This window comes from Scyliorhinus canicula, chromosome 10, assembly GCF_902713615.1.
Source record: "Scyliorhinus canicula chromosome 10, sScyCan1.1, whole genome shotgun sequence".
Lineage (NCBI taxonomy): Eukaryota > Metazoa > Chordata > Chondrichthyes > Carcharhiniformes > Scyliorhinidae > Scyliorhinus > Scyliorhinus canicula.
The window spans coordinates 31,666,649-31,686,987 of record NC_052155.1 but is presented as its reverse complement, the minus strand read 5'-3'; the positions used below and the strand labels follow the sequence as shown (position 1 = coordinate 31,686,987).

Here is a 20,339-nt window from a genome sequence, read left to right as displayed (position 1 = left end):
CAACCCTATCTAATGTGACTCCTGTTAAATACGAACCCTCAGCAGGCACACGCCGCTAAGGCCGCAATTAGTCCTGTTTCCTGCACAGAGGAATCACCCCTTGGCACTCCTCAGTGCAGGGTGAGCTCAGCACACCATTTTTAAATGGCGTCCTGATCTCTCGAGCTCCCCGACGTGTGCTCCGAAGCCCAACCTCACTGTAAGGGAGTCCCTGGGCCCTCTGATCACCCCCCACACCGATCACTGCCGCAAATAAAATGCCAGCTTGGTGCCTTGGGAATGCCAGCCTGGCACCTGGGCAACGCCCCACCAGCTGGCAGTGCCACCTGGGCATCTTGGCAGTGCCAGGCTGGCATTAAGGTGACATTGCCAGGGTGTCTGTGCGGTACCACCCTGACCAGAGGGAATGCACCTGGGGGCCTGTAAACCCCTGGGAGATACCCATGAGTACCGTTCCATCTGGTCCCTATTTGTGGAGACCAGTACTGAATGGCGCTCGCCCGAGGTCTCCATGGTGAAGGGGATAGATCCCAATGCCTTGGTTACCTCAAAGAACTGCATATTAAAGTGAGATTAGCTGCCTTGCTCTAATGTGCAGATTTGCTAAAAAGTGATCCCGCCCACAATGGGCAGGTTTCACATTGCGACATCTCGCGAAATTGCGTTCGATCTCCCAAGACATGGCACACTGGGTAGATCCCGGGACCAGGGTGTCCTGTCATTTACCAGCCATGATGCACCATGGCATGCTGTTTTTCGGGTGCAGTGTGGCCATTAGACTGAGCCCTTAGAAACATTTCCACTAGATCACGCCCTCTATGTTCTCGAGGTTTCTACTATTCCTGCAGCATAACAATAATTCAAAGTTTTGAAATTGTGCCCTGTACACCCCAGTCATGGTCATTAACACATTAGGAACAGCAGGGCTCCTAACACTGACCTTGGAATCCCACGATATATCATCCTCCAGTCCGAAAGTCAACTTTTCACTGATACTCTGTTTCCTACAAATCAGCCAATTTTCTATCCATGATGCTGATGTCCCTTTTATTCAATGGGCTATCACTTTGTTGACAATCCTTTTAAATGGAAGTTTGCCAAATGCCTTGTATAAGCCCATACATACCACATCTACTCTGGATGGTGGAGGACCATCATGGAGACCCAGGTCCAGTAGACCAATTAATCATCACTGAGTTCGGACCTGCATGTTGCCACTCTGGCTGTGAGCTCAATACAGTGTTGAAAAGAGAGAGTGACAATATGTGCTTGGACCTTCCTTCAGGTGCCTCTTCCCCTAAGTTAGTCTTGGTTTCATCATGCTTCATTGGTGATTTGATGCCGGTGGACATGAATGGGTCATTTGGGTAAGGTTAAGTCATCATAGCCCAGGGCAGCATGGTGGCGCAGTGGGTTAGCCCTGTTGCCTCACGGCGCCGAGGTCCCAGGTTCGATCCCGGCCCTGGGTCACTGTCTGTGTGGAGTTTGCACATTCCCCCCGTGTTTGCGTGGGTTTCGCCCCCACAACCCAAAGATGTCCCGAGTAGGTGGAGTGGCCATGCTAAATTGCCCCTTAATTGGAAAATATTAATTGGGTACTCTAAATTTATTTTTAAAAAGTCATCATAGCCCCAGGTGATCATTGGCTGCTTTCACCTCTGAGGCCCCTTCATACCTGCCCTGCACTCCCCCCACCCTTCATACCCCCCTCCACCCCCCTTTCATGGCATGTGGTGATTTAACCTGAGGATCACCTCACCTCAGGTAAGGGGTAAGATTGAGAAGGCGAAGCCTTCATGAATAGCCTCATCCGGTACGGGAATTGAACCCGCGCTGCTGGTCTTGTTTTGCATCACAAACTAGCAGTTTAGTCTCCTGGTCACATGGTATAAAGCCCAGAAATTGGGCTTCAAAGGCATCATGGCTGTTGAAACCTGTTCAGAATGAGTGATCCGCGTGCCTCCCTTTTGTGTCTCTCCATCGACCTGGCATCTGATGCTGAACCACCAATAGTGCAGGCATTCCTGCATCTTTCTCATCATTCTCATCTGATGAAGAGTGTGATTCCTCTATGGCAGTAGCTGGCCTGGCCACCCCATCTACTAAACATGACTATCATTCCCAAAATTCTTTGAAGCGCATGTTGGAAATCTCAGCCAGAGCAGTCCAGGCTCATTTTCAAGATTCTAATGGTGTGTCCTATGATAGCCCTTGTGGAACTATGGGAAGCATTATAACATTCATTCGCTAGAGTTCAAGGGTTTTGACTTGTGTCATCAGTCAGCTTTTGAAGGGAGAGCCCCTGTCACCATGTGTCCATCTCCACGGGGGATTGCTGTGGCACCCGAGAGTTGGATAGAATGTATGAATCATGAGAGCCCCCTGGGAACCGAGCAGACACCTGGAGGATATGTCGCTGCAGCTGCACACCAATTGCAGATTAATTGACCTTTTCTGTTTGGGAAGGTTGCAGATTGTTTTATAGTGTTAGTTATAGTCCAATAGTTCTAAAGAACTCTTCGCAGTCATACACCAGCTAACTGTAAGCCTTTGTTAACTTTTAGAATTATTTGCAAGTACATAAAAGGGTACAAATTAAAAGCTGTCTCCGTGCTTGCAGGTACACACTACTTTATCCAAAACCTTATAATTTTTTTTTTTTAAATTTAGATTACCCAATTATTTTTTCCAATTAAGGGGCAATTTAGCATGGCCAATCCACCTACTCTGCACATTTTTGGGTTGTGGGGGCGAAACCCACGCAGACATGGGGAGAATGTGCAAACTCCACACGGACAGTGACCCAGAGCCGGGATCGAACCTGGGACCTCAGCGCCGTGAGGCGGTTGTGCTAACCACTAGGCCACCGTGCTGCCCCTACTTTATCCAAAACCTGACTGACCCTGGGTGCGGGTCCTGTGTCTTCTCACATAACTATGTGGGCGTGATTCGGACCCACTTTAACGACACAGGGAGCTCTGATTGTCACATGCATGTAGCTTATTACCCTTTGCATCTATGCGAAAGTAACTGAAATCCACTGATCTTCCAACCTTCCTCCCCGGATCTGTACTGGAGTACGCAAACGCTTGGAACCTTTCAAACAACACATTTGCGACCTCTATGATTCAATGTGAAATGAGACACATACCATCCATGGAGCCTTGGAGTTAGTTGATGCTGCAGAGATACAGTGCTGCAGTGATTTTTAAAGCCACTGGCAATGATCTCCCTCTTCCTCCAAAGGTCTGCAGGTCATGCTGGAGTAGAGCCCACAGATCAGTGCTTGCCTCCCTAAGCATCCTCAGCTGTCATTGGGATTGCCTCTCAGTCATCTGCAGGCAAGTTAGGGAGACTGCAATAGACATTAGGATGGCCCTCATCATTGAACTGCAGCCAGTTGCCTCCATCATATTGACCAGCCTCGGTGTCTTGTTGACTTTCAAGCTGCTCTTGTACAGGACCTTTCTTCCTCTGTGCAGTTCCAGGAACATTGTGCGGATAAGTCCAATTTTGCCTCCTGAAATTGAACAGAGGGCAGAAACTATGCCCTCCACTGGTAACCTGGGTTTCAGCCCAAACCTTATACCTATGGACAAGTGGGAATTATTCAACAAAATGCTGATGTTCTTCAAGCACACTCTAGTCTTATTCTCATTGACCCTAGTCCTCCACTCAATGTTCCTCAACCTACCATCGGTCACCTTCAACCTTCCCTTAATCACCCGCAACCTGCTCCATGATGCTTTTCGGTCTCCTCCCCCTCTTCCAGCAAACGCTCTAAATAATGACAGACAGTTTCAACTGACCCACCTTTCATCTTGAAAAACCGGCTCACAAACTCCACATCATCTTTAGCCTGTCCTGAAAACAAAGCCTGATGTTTCCTCTGAGTCTCCAACTTAAATCACATTGAATCGCCGAAACCTGTGTTTCAGTAAGTATTCATTGCTTGCAAAGCCATTGCTTACTGCCCTGTGCTGTGGGCACTGCCCACCTGCTTCCAACACATTGCCAAGAGTATTTGGTGCTTCTATCCTGATGTAGGGAGCTTGAAACTTCATCTTTTACTCTATTCATTACACTCACCCACCACACTGCCCCATTGGCCAACATTAAATTTCAGTCATTAACTCCAGGCTGGATTCTCCACCTTGCAATGCTGGCAACGTCAATCATAATTGGGCAGAGAATTGGGCGTCCGGCAAAAATTGATTTCCAGTACCTGTAGTATTTTGCATGAGTATATCTTCCTAAAGCTGCTCCTATCCTCATCACTGGTTGTGATGATATTTCCTAGTTTTGCACCATCTGCAAACTTTAAAATTATGCCCTGTATTTTCAGGTCCTGGTGACGAGTTTGTTTTTCTGAAAAAACCCATTCACCACTAATCTCGGTCTCAGGAGCAATTTCATGCCTGCCCCATTCATCATGTGGACTTCAATTTTGCTCATACATTTTCAGGACAGTGCCATGGGACCTTTTGCATCCACCTGATAAGGTGCAGTTGGAGCCATGGCTTAACATCTCATCTGAAAGACAGCCCCTCCAACAGTGCAACACTCACTCAGTAGTAACTGGTGTACCAGTCAAGATTCTGTGCTCATGTCTCTGTTGTGGAAAATGAACCTTTTGATTCAGAAGCCAGAGTGCTACCATTCAGCCTTACATTCTGGGCCTCCTTCTGAAGTATTTGGTGACCGATAAGGCACGATATAAATAGTTGGGTAATTTAAATTGGTTAAAGGCTTCAAAAAGATCCCAAATCTTCCACTGCTTATGAATTTTACTTCACAATGACAGTAATATTCTGCAGGATTCAAACACTTTCATCGGCATTTAACACAGTAACTTAGTTGGTCATCTCTTAATACTGCGTGCAGTTTGCACATGATATTCTTTTTTAGATGCGGTGAAATTCTAATCAAATTTAAATTGAAGTAGAAACACCACTGACTTTCTAGCTATCCAGTTATAATTTACCAATTCAAACTATGGCGACAATATCCACTTTCTGACTAAATCCTAACCCTTCAATTACTCACAGGAGACCTGCAATAAAATATTAAGGCTTGAGTTAGGCCTTTCCCGGGGCCCCGTTATATTTTAAAGTGAAAGTATGTGTGATTTTTTTTTAAATCGTCTTGGAAATCAACTTAAATAAACAATATTCCACTTACAGCAAGGTATGGAAAACAAAAAAGAAAAGTCATGCAGGTTTAGAGGTGACAGAGCAACATAGTGAAGCAGTTTCGTACTGAAAGCTTTGGCAGACATACAATGGGCTGGAAAAAGGGTTAGTATTGAACAAGGACTTTGTGTTTCACGACTTACCTGTCTGAGATAAGGAGTATCCATAGCGATGGAAACCGTCAACATCTTGGTGTTTCCTGTAGTCTATTGACCTCAGTGATTGGCTTCTGGAATTATAGCGTCCATATGCTATGGCAAGGCAATGGCTTGTGTAAATAACCTTTGCTTTCATATCGAGCATCTTAAGGATTACAATTTCACAATGAAATCACTTCAAGCAGGAAAAACTGCACATTAACCGCCCTAACGTATTGATTTCTTGAATCTCAAAATGAGAGCATTTTGCCTCTGCCTTTGCCTTACTTTCCCATTTGTCCTTGATATTTTTAAAGGCATAGATTAGATCTAAATTACCTATTAATGACTACCAGATATGGTTTGTCCTTTCTTTTGCTTTTTTCACCTCCGTATTATGCTGCACAATAAGTTTATGTCTCCGCCTTGGGTTCTCAAATCAAAACAAAAGTCGGTTATTATCCATAGCAAGCCCAGATTTCATTACTTGAAGCACAGAAGAACATAATCATGTCAATATAACATGCCAGATTTTGTTGTGGGCTTCTGACATCTTCTAAGACGGCAGGTTAAAATGTAAATTGATGCCTCACATTCTGTGAGAATGGGGGATGGCACGGTGACGGAATGGTTAGCGCTGCTGCCTCGCAGAGCCAGGGACCCGGGTTCAATTCCGGCTTTGGTTGACTGTCTGTGTGCAGTTTGTATTTTCTCCCATTATCAGTCTGGGTTTCCTTCAGATGCTCCGGTTTCCTCCCGCAGCCCAAAGATATGCAGATTAGGTGGGTTGGCCATGCTAAATCGCCCCTTGATGTCCAGACATGTGCAGGGTCGGTTGAGTTACAAGGATCGGGCAGGAGAGTGGGCCTAGGTAGGGTGCTCTTTCAGAGGATCGGTGAAGACTCAATGGGCTGAATTGCTTCCTTCTGCACTGTAGAACCCTATGGATTCTAATCCTTGCCACTTTCAATGTTCTTTTCCTCCCGCAACCTTTTAAAAGACAAGCTTGCTGTAATTGATAGAAGAATTAGAGGAGATTTAAGGAGCCATTTTTTTACCCAGATAGTGGTGTGGAAATTCACTGCCTGAAAGGGCAGCTAAGGGAGAAGCGCTCATCATTATAAAGTGCTTGAAATGCCACAAAGTTACGGACCAAAAGTTGGAAAGTGAGTTTCGGTCAGATATCTCTTTTTCAATCATCACCCAAATGATGGGTCAAATGACTTCCTTCTGTGCAGCACATTTCTATAATTCTCAACACTATTACTGACTGAACTATCCATGATTAGAACACTATCTTGGTTCAAACACTTTGGTGCAAAGCAGTATATGAGAGGCTGGGTGCCATTATTGGTCAATATTTTATATCACCTGGCTGCAGAGGATGTTGTGTAAAAGCAGTGTAAATAGCTCTCATCCAGTATTATTGGACACACGATTTCGGACACACATTCCTACATACCAGGATGCTGCCTGGTTTGCAGGATAGGTCTTATGAGGAAAAGTTGAGGGAGCTAGGATTTTTCTCTTTGGAGCGGAGGAGGATGATAGGCGACTTAATAGAGGTTTATAAAGGGCAGCACGGTGGCCTAGTGGTTAGCACAACCGCCTCACGGCGCTGAGGTCCCAGGTTCGATCCCGGCTCTGAGTCACTGCCGTGTGGAGTTTGCACATTCTCCCCGTGTCTGCGTGGGTTTCGCCCCCACAACCCAAAAAGGTGCAGAGTAGGTGGATTGGCCATGCTAAATTGCCCCTTAATTGGAAAAAATAATTGGGTAATCTAAAATTTAAAAAAAAAATAGAGGTTTATAAGATGATGAGGTGGATAGATAGAGTGGACGTTCAGAGACTATTTCCTCGAGTGGATGCAGCTGTCACAAGAGGGCATAACTATAAGATTCAGGGTGGGAGATATAGGAGGGATGTCCGAGGTAGGTTTTTTACTCAGAGAGTGGTTAGGGTGTGGAATGGACTGCCTGCTGTGATAGTGGAGTCGGGAACTTTCAAGCGGTTATTGGATAGGTACATGGAGCACACCAGAATGACAGGGAGTGGGATAGCTTGACCTTGGTTTTGGACAATGCTCGGCACAACATCGAGGGCCGAAGGGCCTGTTCTGTGCTGTACTGTTCTATAACATTCAACGTGATCATGTGTCACCTGTATCCTATCTCCACCCTTTGAACTTTGCCCAGCAATAGCCTGTCCAGCTTACTTTTAATATTACTGATTGAGGTAATATTTATTTATTTTTGTGGGACGGTGTTCCATGCTTTTAACACATGAAGAAGCGTTTCCCAACTTATGTCTGGAATGGACTGGCTTTGAGTTCAAGGTTATTGCCTATGTCATTGCACCACCCCTCGCATAAAAATGTTTCTGTCTATCTTCCCTATTCGTTCCTTTCAAAAACCCTAAAACCTCAACCAAATCAGTCAGAGAATTTACAGTGCAGAAGGAGGCAATTCAGCCCATCGAGTTTGCGCCAGCCCTTGGAAAGAGCACCCCACTTAAGGCCACCACTCCATCTTATCCCCGCAACCCAGTAACCCCACCTAACCTTTTTGGACACTAAGGGAAATTTATCATGGCCAATCCACCTAACCTGCACATCTTTGGACTGTGGGAGGAAACCGGAGCCCCCGGAGGAAACCCACGCAGACACGGGGAGAATGTGCAGACTCGGCTCAGACAGTGACTCAAGCTGGGAATTGAACCTCAGGCCCTGGAGCTGTGAAGCAATTGTGCTAACCATTGTGCGACCATGCTGTCCTCATGAACTTTCCAGGTTCCAGGGAACGTAATTTATTTCTCCTCAGTTTGTAAACTCTCCTCATAATCTAACCGTTGGAGCCAGGGTTACATTCTGGTGAATCTGTTCTGCATTCTATCCAAGGTCACTATGGCCATCATGAGGCCTGGTGCCCAGAATCTGTGCAGTACTGTGATCAAACCGGGCTGTGTAAAGTTGACTTTAGTACTATTGTTTTCTCCAATACTATTTCCTTGATTATGTTAATTTTAGTAAGTTCTGTTTGTGGAATCGCGTTTAGTTTTTATGGAATGTCAGATACATTATTCTACTCCTCAAAGTAAAGACTGGCACAATGCAATTATTCAACAGGCCTGCCATTTACTTAATTCTGTTTACAATATTGCCCCCACTTTGATTTAAAGAGCTGTCATTATCCTTGACTACCTTTTATCTTCAAACATAATTGGACAAACTTTTGTGTTAATCTTGATATTTCTTGCCAAGTTATTTTTGTAATTCTTTTTGAAGTACTTATTTTTTCATCTTCCTTTTCTAGTGCTGAAAAAAAAAAGATGTTGTCAAAGTTTTTCATCTTACACTCTTCAGGACAAATGCAAGAATGCCAAATTTCAAGCAATCACAACAAATTGCAAAACTGTAAGCTGTAAAGGCTACTGATTGAAACATGGAATTCCTACAGAGCAGAAGGAGCCCATTCAGCCCATCTAGTCCACACCAACTCTCCGAAACAGCACCCCACACAGGCCCACTCTCCTGCTTCATCCCCTTAATCCTTGCACATCTTTGGACACTAAGGGCAATTTAGCAAGACCAATCCACTTAACCTGCACATCTTTGGACTGTGGGAGGAAACCAGAGCACTCGGAAGAAACCAACGCAGACACAGGGAGCACGTGGGAGCTCCAAACGGACAGTCACCTAAGGCCAGAATTGAATCCGGGCCTCTGGCACTGTGAGGCAGCAGTGCTATCCACCATGCCACCCAAGGTTAGCAAGTCGATGCTGATTGATTTCTCCATAGCAATGCCTCAGCCAGAAGGGAACTATAAGTTCCGCAAACCTCTGGGGAATTATTTTAAAATTCCTTTCACCCGACGTGGACATCACCAGCTATGCCCATTTCTTGACTGATTATCTTAAATTAGTTATTCACGTAGTTATTAATGCACTTAGGATTTTTCAACAAGTGTTGCCCTATTGTGAATCACATATAACAGCGGCTAATTTATATTGGATTTTGCAAGCACAAGCTGGTTGAGGAAGAAACATGTTATTTAATTTGATCAGCCAATTATTGGGACATCCACCTACAAATCTGGCATTCCACCAGGTTTGCACATTCTCCCCATGCCTGCGCTGGTTTCCTCTGGGTGCTCCATTTCCTCCCACAGTCCAGAGAACAAAGAACAGTACAGCACAGGAACAGGTACTTCGGCCCTCCAAGCCTGCGTCGACCATGCTGCCCGTCTAAACTAAAATCTTCTACACTTCTGGGGTCCGTATCTCTCTATTCCCATCCTATTTATGTATTTGTCAAGATGCCCCTAAAAGTCACTATCGTCCCTGCTTCCACCACCTCCTCCGGCAGCGAGTTACAGGTTCCCACTACCCTCTCTGTAAAAAAGTTACCTCGTACATCTCCTCTAAACCTTGCCCCTCGCATCTTAAACCTATGCCCCCTAGTAATTGACCCCTCTAACCTGGGAAAAAGTCTCTATCTACTCTGTCTATGCCCCTCATAATTTTGTAGACCTCTATCAGGTCGCCCTCAACCTCCTTCATTCCAGCGATAACAAACCAAGTTTATTCAACCTCTACTCAGAGATATGCATGTTAGGAGGATTGGCCATGTTAAATTGTCCTTTAGTGTCACAATGGTGTGCAGGTTAGGTGGGGTTTAGGGATTGCACAGATGAGTGGACCTAGATAAGGGGCTCTTTCAGAAGGTAGGTGCAGACTTGATGGACTGAATGGCTTCCTTCTGCACTGTAGGAAGTTTATGGTTCCATGGTATGGTAGACAGAACCTTCGCTATTAGATGTGATTCTGCGATTGGACACGTGCTGAACAATCCTGAGTGCACTAATAGCTACACTAACTAACTTTAAGATAATCAGTCAAACTCAAAATGTGGCTCTTCTATGTTTTCTAGAGTGACGTACATTCACAGACAGAAACTCATTCTTTGCAATTAAAAGGAATATGATCAGGCCTTTCTCCTTTTCTGAATGTCCAGAGCCTTGGGGATCCAGAGGTTCCTCACCGTTTCCTCTATGGCAACAACTTGGCCAATCAGAGTGGATGTTCCAACCAATCAGCATTAATTTCTCCAAAAGTATAAATTGTTGCAATGATTTGAAATTTGGCAAGCTTGCATTTGTCTTGATATGTGCAAAATGAAAAGCATCAGCATCATGTCTTTCTTTTCAGCAATATTCACGTTTATCTTCTTTTTTCTGTCCTCTATATCTAACCCGGTCCTTTGGATCTACATTATTCCTTGCACTTTTGTCTGCTCTTTTCTTTAGTTTTATGGTATTTTTCACTGCTTTTGCCGATCATAACCCACAACCTCATGACGTGCATTCAACCAAGACTGAATTTAGCCTGTTAGCAAATGCTAACACCTGCACTACATGGATCGGTACTTGGGACTACGCTGTGGTGGCCATCGCGGAAACTTGGATAGAAGAGGGGCAGAAATGGTTGTTAGAGGTTCCTGGTCATAGATGTTTCAATAAGATTAGGGAGGGTGATAAAAGAGATGGGGGGGGGTGACATTGTTAATTAGAGATAGTATAACAGCTGCAGAAAGGCAGTTCGAGGAGAATCTGCCAACTGAGGTAGTATGGGTTGAAGTCAGAAATAGGAAAGGAGCAGTCACCTTGTTGGGAGTTTTCTATAGGCCCCCCAACAGCAGCAGAGATGTGGAGGAACAGATTGGGAAACAGATTTTTGAAAGGTGCAGAAGTCATGGGTAACTTCAACTTCCCAAACATTGAGTGGAAACTCTTTAGATCAAATAGTTTGGATGGGGTGGTGTTTGTACAGTGTGTCCAGGAAGCTTTTCTAACACAGTATGTAGATTGTCCAACCAGAGGGGAGGCCATATTGGATTTGGTACTTGGTAATGAACCAGGGCAAGTGATAGATTTGTTAGTGGGGGAGCATTGTGGAGGTAGTGACCACAGTTCTGTGACTTTCACTTTAGTAATGGAGAGGGATTGTGTGTGCAACAGGGCAAGGTTTACAATTGGGGGAAGGGTAAATACGATGTTGTCAGACAAGAACTGGAGTTCATAAGTTGGGAACATAGGCTGTCAAGGAAGGACACAAGTGAAATGAGGAAATTGTTCAAGGAACAGATACTACGTGTCCTTGATATGTATGTCCATGTCAGGCAGGGAAGAGATGGTCGAGTGAGGGAACCATGGTTGAAAAGAGAGGTTGAATGTCTTGTTAAGAGGAAGAAGGAGACTTATGTAAGGCTGAGGAAACAAGGTTCAGACAGGGCGCTGGAGGGATATAAGATAGCCAGGAGGGAGCTGAAGAAAGGGATTAGGAGAGCTAAGAGAGGGCATGAAAAATCTTTGGCGGGTAGGATCAAGGAAAACCCCGAGGCCTTTTATACATATGTGAGAAATATGAGAATGAATAGAGCGAGGGTAGGTCCGATCAAGGACAGTAGCGGGAGATTGTGTATTGAGTCTGAAGAGATAGGAGAGGTCTTGAACGAGTACTTTTCTTCAGTATTTACGAATGAGAGGGGCCATATTGTTGGAGACGACAGTGTGAAACAGACTGGTAAACTCGAGGAGATACTTGTTTGGAAGGAAGATGTGTTGGGCATTTTGAAAAACTTGAGGATACACAAGTCCCCCGGGCCTGACAGGATATATCCAAGGATTCTATGAGAAGCAAGAGATGAAATTGCAGAGCCGTTGGCAATGATCTTTTCGTCCTCACTGTCAACAGGGGTGGTACCAGGGGATTGGAGAGTGGTGAATGTCGTGCCCCTGTTCAAAAAAGGGAATAGGGATAACCCTAGGAATTACAGGCCAGTTAGTCTTACTTCGGTGGTAGGCAAAGTAATGGAAAGTGTACTGAGGGATAGGATTTCTGAGCATCTGGAAAGACACTGATTGATTAGGGATAGTCAGCATGGATTTGTGAGGGGTAGGTCTTACCTCACAAGTCTTATTGAATTCTTTGAGGAGGTAACCAAGCATGTGGATGAAGGTAAAGCAGTGGATGTAGTGTACATGGTAGGCTTATTCAGAAAGTAAGGAGGCTTCAGTGGTGGGAAATTTGGCCATTTGGATAACAAACTGGCTAACCGATAGAAGTCAGAGAGTGGTGGTGGATGGCAAATATTCAGCCTGGAGCCCAGTTACCAGTGGCGTACCGCAGGGATCAGTTCTGGGTCCTCTGCTGTTTGTGATTTTGAGTAATGACTTGGATAAGGGAGTTGAAGGGTGGGTCAGTAAATTTGCAGATGATACGAAGATTGGTGGAGTTGTGGATAGTGAGGAGGGCTGTGGTCGGCTGCAAAGAGACATAGATAGGATGCAGAGCTGGGCTGAGAAGTGGCAGATGGAGTTTAACCCTTAAAAGTGTGAGGTTGTCCATTTTGGAAGGACAAATATGAATGCGGAATACAGGGTTAACAGTAGGGTTCTTGGCAATGTGGAGGAGCAGAGAGATCTTGGGGTCTATGTTCATAGATCTTTGAAACTTGCCACTCAAGTGGATAGAGCTATGAAGAAAGCCTATGGTGTGCTAGCGTTCATTAGCAGAGGGATTGAATTTAAGAGCCGTGAGGTGATGATGCAGCTGTACAAAACCTTGGTCAGGCCACATTTGGAGTTCTGTGTGCAGTTCTGGTCGCCTCATTTTAGGAAGGATGTGGAAGCTTTGGAAAAGGTGCAAAGGAGATTTACCAGGATGTTGCCTGGAATGGAGAGTAGGTCTTACAAGGAAAGTTTGAGGGTGCTGGGCCTTTTCTCATTAGAACGGAGAAGGATGAGGAGCGACTTGATAGAGGTTTATAAGATGGTCAGGGGAATAGAGTAGACAGTCAGAGACTTTTTCCCCGGGTGGAACAAACCATTACAAGAGACATAAATTTAAGGTGAATGGTGGAAGATATGGGGGGATGTCAGTGGTAGGTTCTTTACCCAGAGAGTAGTGGGGACATGGAATGCACTGCCTGTGGAAGTAGTTGAGTCGGAAACATTAGGGACCTTCAAGCGGCTATTGGATAGGTACATGGATTATGGTAGAATGATGGGGGTGTAGATTAATTTGTTCTTAATCTAGGACAAAAGTTCAGCACAACATCATGGGCCAAAGGGCCTGTTCTGTGCTGTATTTTTCTATGTTCTATGTTCTAATTAAGAGAAAACAATGTTATATGAATACATCAAGTATCCATCTGGTAACATCCAGGCTATATCCACATGACATTTTGGAAGGATAAGAGGAAAAAAGTCTATTCAGCAGCTCTGAACAGACTCAGGGGGCAGGGTTCTCCTCTACCCGGCGGGGCATGCCGTACTGGCGCGAGGAGTGGCATAAACCACTCTGGCGTTGGGCCGCCTGGAAGGTGCGTAATCCTTTGCACATTCAGGGGCTAGGCCGGTGCCTGTGGGGTTGGCACCATGCCAGCTGGCGCGGAAGGGCTTGGCGCCACGCCAACCAGCAGCAAAGGGCGTCCGTCGGCCACTGCGGGTTGCCGCATGCGCAGGAGCACCAGCGTGTGCTGGCATCATCCCAGCGCATGTGCAGGAGGGCTCTTCGCACCCCGCCCCCCGGCCATGGCAGAGGTTGACAGCAGCCAGCGCGGAGGGAAAGAGTGCCCCCATGGCACAGGCCCGCCCACGGATCGGTGGGCCCCAATCGCGGGCCAGGCCACCATGGGGGCAGCCTCCAGGGCCAGATCCTCCCGTGCCCTCCCGAGGACTCTGCAGGCCGCCCGCAGAGCCAGGTCCCACCAGTACGGACCTGGTTTGATTTACGCCGGCGGGACCGGCCAAAAACGGGCGGCTGCTCAGCCCATCGAGGGGCTGAGAATCGCTGTTGGGGGGGGCGCGCCGCCAATGGCCCCCGACCGGCATGACACGATTCCTGCTCCCGCCGAAAAACCGGCGCCGGAAAATTAGGCAGATCCTCCGACCCACCAGCGGTCGGAGAATCCCGCCCAGAGTTTTAAACAGCCGAGTAAAACTTAAGTTATAAAAATATTTAAAGTATTAAAATTATCCTTTATTTTTATAATCAGTCTGAACAAATTTGTTTAATTACTGATTTGTACTAATGGTGTTACGGTTACAGTTCATCTGGATTTACCTGCAGAAAAATAAATACCAAAATCTAAATATTACACTGCAACTTATTTTAACTCAAAAGGGAAAATAAGGCAAAGTTCTAATCAACTAAGATCAACATATAAATTGTGTTCACATTTGGAAGCTTTTCCCCTAAGGAGTCTAAGGAAATGTAAACCAGTTACCAAATGCCCATGATAGTCCTCAGCAGTCACACAGCAACCTTGCACTCAATTCACCCATTCATTTCATATTGCTATTTGGCATTGGACAAAATGCACTTTCTATTTGAACAACGTTGAATGTGTTGCGGAATGACAATTTCTTCTTCCCTGGATGTTGGTCAGCAATTGCCTTGTGTCATGGGAGAGGCTGGACCAATAGTGCCCTGGTGGGAATGACAGGACTAACAAGGCCCATTAAACTGACAGGCTGGTAGGTGTGCGCGTAGGTGAGGAGAGCAAAAATTATTGGCATCGATGGAGTTTTGCTCAAAGGGACATCAGAGATGGAAAAGGGACACAGCAAAGCCATGGGATTGCTTTTAACATTTAATAGGGCGGAGAATAATACCTCGATGCACCTTATTGAGCTGGGAAGATGAAAGAGGCAGTTGGATGCATTCCTTCTCAAGTATAAAATAATTTTGATGCAATGGAAAGCTGACCAGTTTGCAGAGGCACGAATGGATAATTTGGAATGAAGCATGCCCACTATTAATTTTGCTTTCACAAATATGAGAATTAAGTTGTTATTTTTCCCTCTGCTAAATGTGCAGGCAATTGTGTTTAGGACAAGATAGGAATGTTTGCTTCTCCTGTGATTTGCTTTCATGAAGCACCTTATTGACCTGGGGAAAAGCTCACAGTGGATCATCACACTTTTACTGCACCTTAAAATTCTAAATTCAGAAACACAACTTTTCTATTATTGTGTTAATATACAGCTCCCTGTTCTGTAATCATAGCTCCTGTGTCCGTAAATATAACATAACATATTCGCTGGGTGACCATAGTCTGAAGAAGAATCTGAAATCATGTTGCGATAATACCTGACACACTGGTTCAAAATTCCACAATCCATTTTGATGGAGATATTGATTCGTTTAACCAGGTTAACACGTTTGCAGTTAACTGAATTTCATTTAAAAAAGGTGTTTTAACATCAAATACCAATATTGCAGAGGGTGACCTCAGCTCAAAGGTCTCACCATCAAGATCCCTTATCTAAAACAAGTATCAGAGAGTTACAAATGGAGTTTGGTTAGATTTCCTTTTGCCTTTATGTTGATTTGGGAACTTGTTTTGGGCTGATGAAATTCGGGGGAACAGGCTTGATATAAAAAAAGCTGTTTCATACAATTTGCTCCACTTGTGTCTAGAACCACAGCAAAACTTAAACCAAAGAGCTGAATGTTTGTAACTGAAGAGCACTGGTTATTGTTGGCATAGAGATTGGTACATAAACCCCGATAGGCCCTTCTCAGTCTTCACAGTTATTCACTTGATTCTCCCAATGTTGAAGAGAACACAGGTGAAGAGATGGACACTTTTGGTGAAGGTGGGAAACAGTGCTTTCCTAAATTACCCCTGATTAGGTGTTGCAATGAGATAAAGAACTCACTTAGCTGGCATCAGTACTGGGAAAAGTGGGAGCTGTACCATTGGGATGGCCTTGACCGGATCTATGCTGGAATAAGTGTTCTGGCAAGTCATTTAACTAGGGCTTCAGAGCAGGCTTTAAACGAAATAGTGGGGATTTGTGGTGGGATGGTGGGGGGGGGGGGGGGGTGTTGGGATGGCATGAGGGGAGATGTGGCAAACTAAAGGGAAAGGGCAGAACAAGTGAGCAAGGTAATGATAATCTTAGGAACCTAAGAATGCATGAGCAGGTAAGACCTGAATTTGCAAAAATAGCAAAATGACAGAATTAAAGCCTCTGCATCAAATTATGTGCAGAAATTGTAACAAAATGGATGATTTAACAGCTCAAATAGAAATAAACGCTTATACTTATGAATACATATAATCCAATGGCCATTACAGAGACATAGCTGCAAGATAACAAAAGCTGAGACCTTTAGGGTGCATTACTTTTTTTTAGAAGGATAGGATCCTAGGAAAAGGTGGAGGGGGAGCTCTTTAAATTAAGTATGACATGACAATAGTGACTGATGAATTTAGTTCTAAATATCGAGATGCAGAATTAGTTTGGATTAGAAAAAGCAAAGGTAAGAAGTTACACGTGGGATTAATTATAAATTCCCCGACAGTAACTATAAAACAGCAGGATAGAGTACACAGGAAGAAATAATGGGGCTTGTAAGTCAAATACTGCAATAACCATGGGTGATTCGAATCAATTTATAGATTAAATAAAACGGACTGGTAAAGATAGTCTGGAAGGAAAATTCATGGAATATTTTTCGGGCAGTTTCTTAGAGCAGCACATTCTGAAGCCAACAAATGAGCAAGCTATTCTAGACCTGGTAATGTGTAATCAGACAGGATTAATTAATTAGCTTGCAGTGAAGAAGCCTCAAGGCATAACATAACATCATAACATTAATATTCAGAATAAGCATATTCCTAAAATAAAAAGAAATAAGTTGAAGAAAGTATTAGACTTAAGGGAAAACTATGTAACTGCGCAAAGATGAGTGGCAGCTCATATGTGTGGTCAGAATATAAAGGATAAACCAATGGATTAATCAGGAGAAATAAATTAGAGTATGAGAGGAAGCTAGTTATAAATGGAAAAACAGATAAGAAGAGTTTCTGCAGATACTTAAAAAGAAAGAGAGTAAGTAAAGTGAGTGTTGGTCCGTTAGAGAGTGACAATAGAGAGCTAATAAGACTGGTAGATGTAGAAGAAGTGAGCCATTTGGCCCATTAACTCTGCTCCACTATTCAATGGGTTCATGGCTGATCAGATAGAATCCTCAATTCCACTTTCTCTCCTTATGCCCATAACCCTTTGTAAAAGATCTGTCCACCTTAGCCTTGAATATTTTTTATGTCCCAACCTCTACAGCTCTCTGTGGTAAATCATTTCAGAAGAAGTTCCTCCTCATCTCTGTCTTAAATAGGCAACCCCTTACTCTGGGAGTGTGCCCTCTGGTTCTAGACTTTCCTTCAAGAAGAAACTCCTCGTCAGCCTGTCAAGCTTTTTGAGAATCCTATATGAGCAGCATGGTGACACAGAGGTTAGCATTGCTAACAAAGAACCTGAGTTCAATTCCGGCCTTGGGTGATTGTCTGTGTGGAGTTTGTAAGTTCTCCCCATGTTTTGGGGGGTTTCCTCTGGGTGTTCCCATAGTCGAAAGATGTGCAGGTTAGGTGGATTTGCCATGCTTCTTTGCTCCTTTGTGCCCATAAGGTTAGGTAGGGTTACTGGTTTCAGGGATAGGGCGGGAGCTTGGCATAGGTAGGGTGCCCTTTCAGAGGGCCAGTGGAGAATTGATAGGTCGAATGTCCTCCTTCTGCACTGTAGGAATTCTATGATTCTATGTCTCAATAAGGTCACTTCTCATTCTTCTAAGCTACGAGTACAGGCACAAACGATCTAACCTCTGTTCATAAAAAGATTCCTCCATACTCGGGATCAACATAGTGAAACTTCTCTGGACTGCTTCCAATGCCAGTGTATCTTTCCTTATAAAAGGGGACCGAAACTGTTCACAGTATTCCAGGTGTGGTCTAACTTATGCCTTGTATAGTTTTAGCAGGACATCCCTATTTTTATACTCCATTCCCTTTGGAATAAAGGCCAACATTCCATTTGCCGACCCAATTACCTGCTGAACCTGCACGCTAGCTTTTTGTGATCTATGCACAGTTATCCCCAAATCCCTCTGTGCTGCAGTGGATAATAAGGAAATGGCAGATGTAATGAACAAATATTTTGCTTCTCTCTTCATTACAGAAGATACAAAAACACTCCAGTAACATCCATAAATCAGGAGCTGGCTGGGAGAGAAGATTTGGTGAAATTATAATTACAAGGGAAGCTGTATTGGCAAACTGATGGATGTGCGGGCTGACAAATTATCGGATGCTGATGGAAATCATCCTATTGTCTCAGAAAAGGTGTGACTGAGATATTAGATGTGTTGCCGTTAATTTTTCAAAATTCTCTAGGTTCTCAAAAGTCTCCAACAGACTAGAAAGTAGCAAATGTGACCCCTCATCTCAGGAAGAGAGGGAGGTAGAGAAGAGGAAACCATGGGCAAGTTAGCTTGATACCTGTCACTGGAAAGGTGCCAGAATCAACCATGAAGGAGATTATAGCTGGAAACTTAAAAAAACCCAACGTAATCAGAAAGTTTCAGCATGGTTTGGTGAAAGGGAATTTAGGTTTAACCAATTTCAGTGTGGGGTCCTTCTGGGGTCCATGTCTGGATTTGCTTGATGGACACAGGCACCGTGTGCATAAAACTGAAAGTCATTATAGCTTCATCCATTACCCGGGGGTGGGGGGGGGTGCAGCGGGTGCGAGCTTGTGGGCAGCATAGGTGGCTCAGAGCCTCAATATTGTGCATTCCCGGGGGCTGCTCGGAAAAGTACAAATAGTCCACCAGTAAAAACGCCCAATCTTGGATTCGAGCTGAGGCAATGGGAGGTATTGCTTTGTCCTTCTTTAAAAGGACCAAAAGCGGTTTGTGATCCGTGATTATCGTAAAGTGCCAGCCGTTGATGTGCGAATGGAATCTCTTCACTCTGAATTTCATGGCCAGACCGTCTTCTTCGATTTGCTCAGTGTTATTCTCCACACGTGCCAGGATTCGTGATGCATAAGCAATCGGTTGCTTGGCACCCTTCATCCCATCGATAGGAGAAGACTGCCCCTATTCCATACGAGGAGACATTGTGAGAGATCGTAGTGTGCCAAGATGTTGGGTGACAGCAGCTGTTGCTTCTCTTTCATGTATTCTCCATCCTGTGGCACCTGACACCACTTCCGATTCTTTTTCAACAATGCGTACAGAGATGCCAGTAAGAGATAGATTTCCTATAATATTGGGCAGCACGGTGGCACAGTGGTTAGCACTGCTGTCTCACGGCGCCAAGGTCCCAGGTTCGATCCCGGCTCTGGGTCACTGTCAGTGTGGAGTTTGCACATTCTCCCAATGGTTGCGTGGGTTTCACCCCCACAATCCAAAGATGTGCAGGCCAGATGGATTGACCACGCTAAATTGCCCCTTAATTGGAAAAAATGAATTGGGTTGTCTAAATTTATATTTTAAAAATTCCCATAATAGTTGATGAAACCTAGGAACGACTTCAATTCTCTCATGGTTCACGGGGTTGTTGCCCCTTTTCATGGCCTTCATTTTGTCCTCCACAAGGTACAGGCCATCTTTATTGGTGTGATATCCAGGTATGTTAACTCATCCGCCAGAAACACGCACTTTTCCCACTTGATGCAGATGCCCGCGTTGGAGAATCGCCGTAGGACTTCTTCCAAGTTTGCAAGGTGTTCTTTTTCGGTGGCTCCTGTGATTGACACATCAGTCCTACCCTTGGCAGCCCTTGAAGAATATTTTCTATTGTGTGCTGGAAAATGACACATGCTGAAAAGACTCCGAACGCAGGAATGTGTATTCATATAACGCCTTCTGGGTGTTGATGGTGACGTATTTTCTGGATGTCACATCGGGCTCCAGCTGGAGGTACGCATGGCTCTGTAAACATTTGGCCTTGAGCATGTTTTGCTTAGAAGTCTTCAATATGCAGCATTGGGGACCAGTCAAGGGGCAAGGCTCTGTTGAGAATTCATTTATAGCCTCTGCAAAGATGGAGCAACTTGTCGGGCTTTAGTTCAGGGACGACTGAAGCAGCCCATTCCACAAATTGTACTGGCCGTATAATGCCAAGTCTTTCCAGCGCCCACCCCCCCCCCCTACCCA

At 44.8% G+C, this 20,339-nt stretch overlaps 1 protein-coding gene across 10 annotated transcripts in view; it reads right to left on the bottom strand.

The window, feature by feature from the left end:
• The window catches only part of adgrb1a (adhesion G protein-coupled receptor B1a), an 846,604-nt gene that overhangs the window by 529,895 nt on the left and 296,370 nt on the right, over positions 1 to 20,339 (bottom strand). For 9 of the 10 annotated variants that reach the window (XM_038808775.1, XM_038808774.1, XM_038808778.1 and 6 more), the window contains exon 4: positions 5,336 to 5,443. The exons of the other annotated variant lie outside the window; for it this stretch is intronic. In XM_038808775.1, the coding sequence (XP_038664703.1) occupies positions 5,336 to 5,443 (108 nt within the window). The remainder of the gene's footprint in view (positions 1 to 5,335; positions 5,444 to 20,339) is intronic. 10 annotated transcript variants of the gene reach the window in all.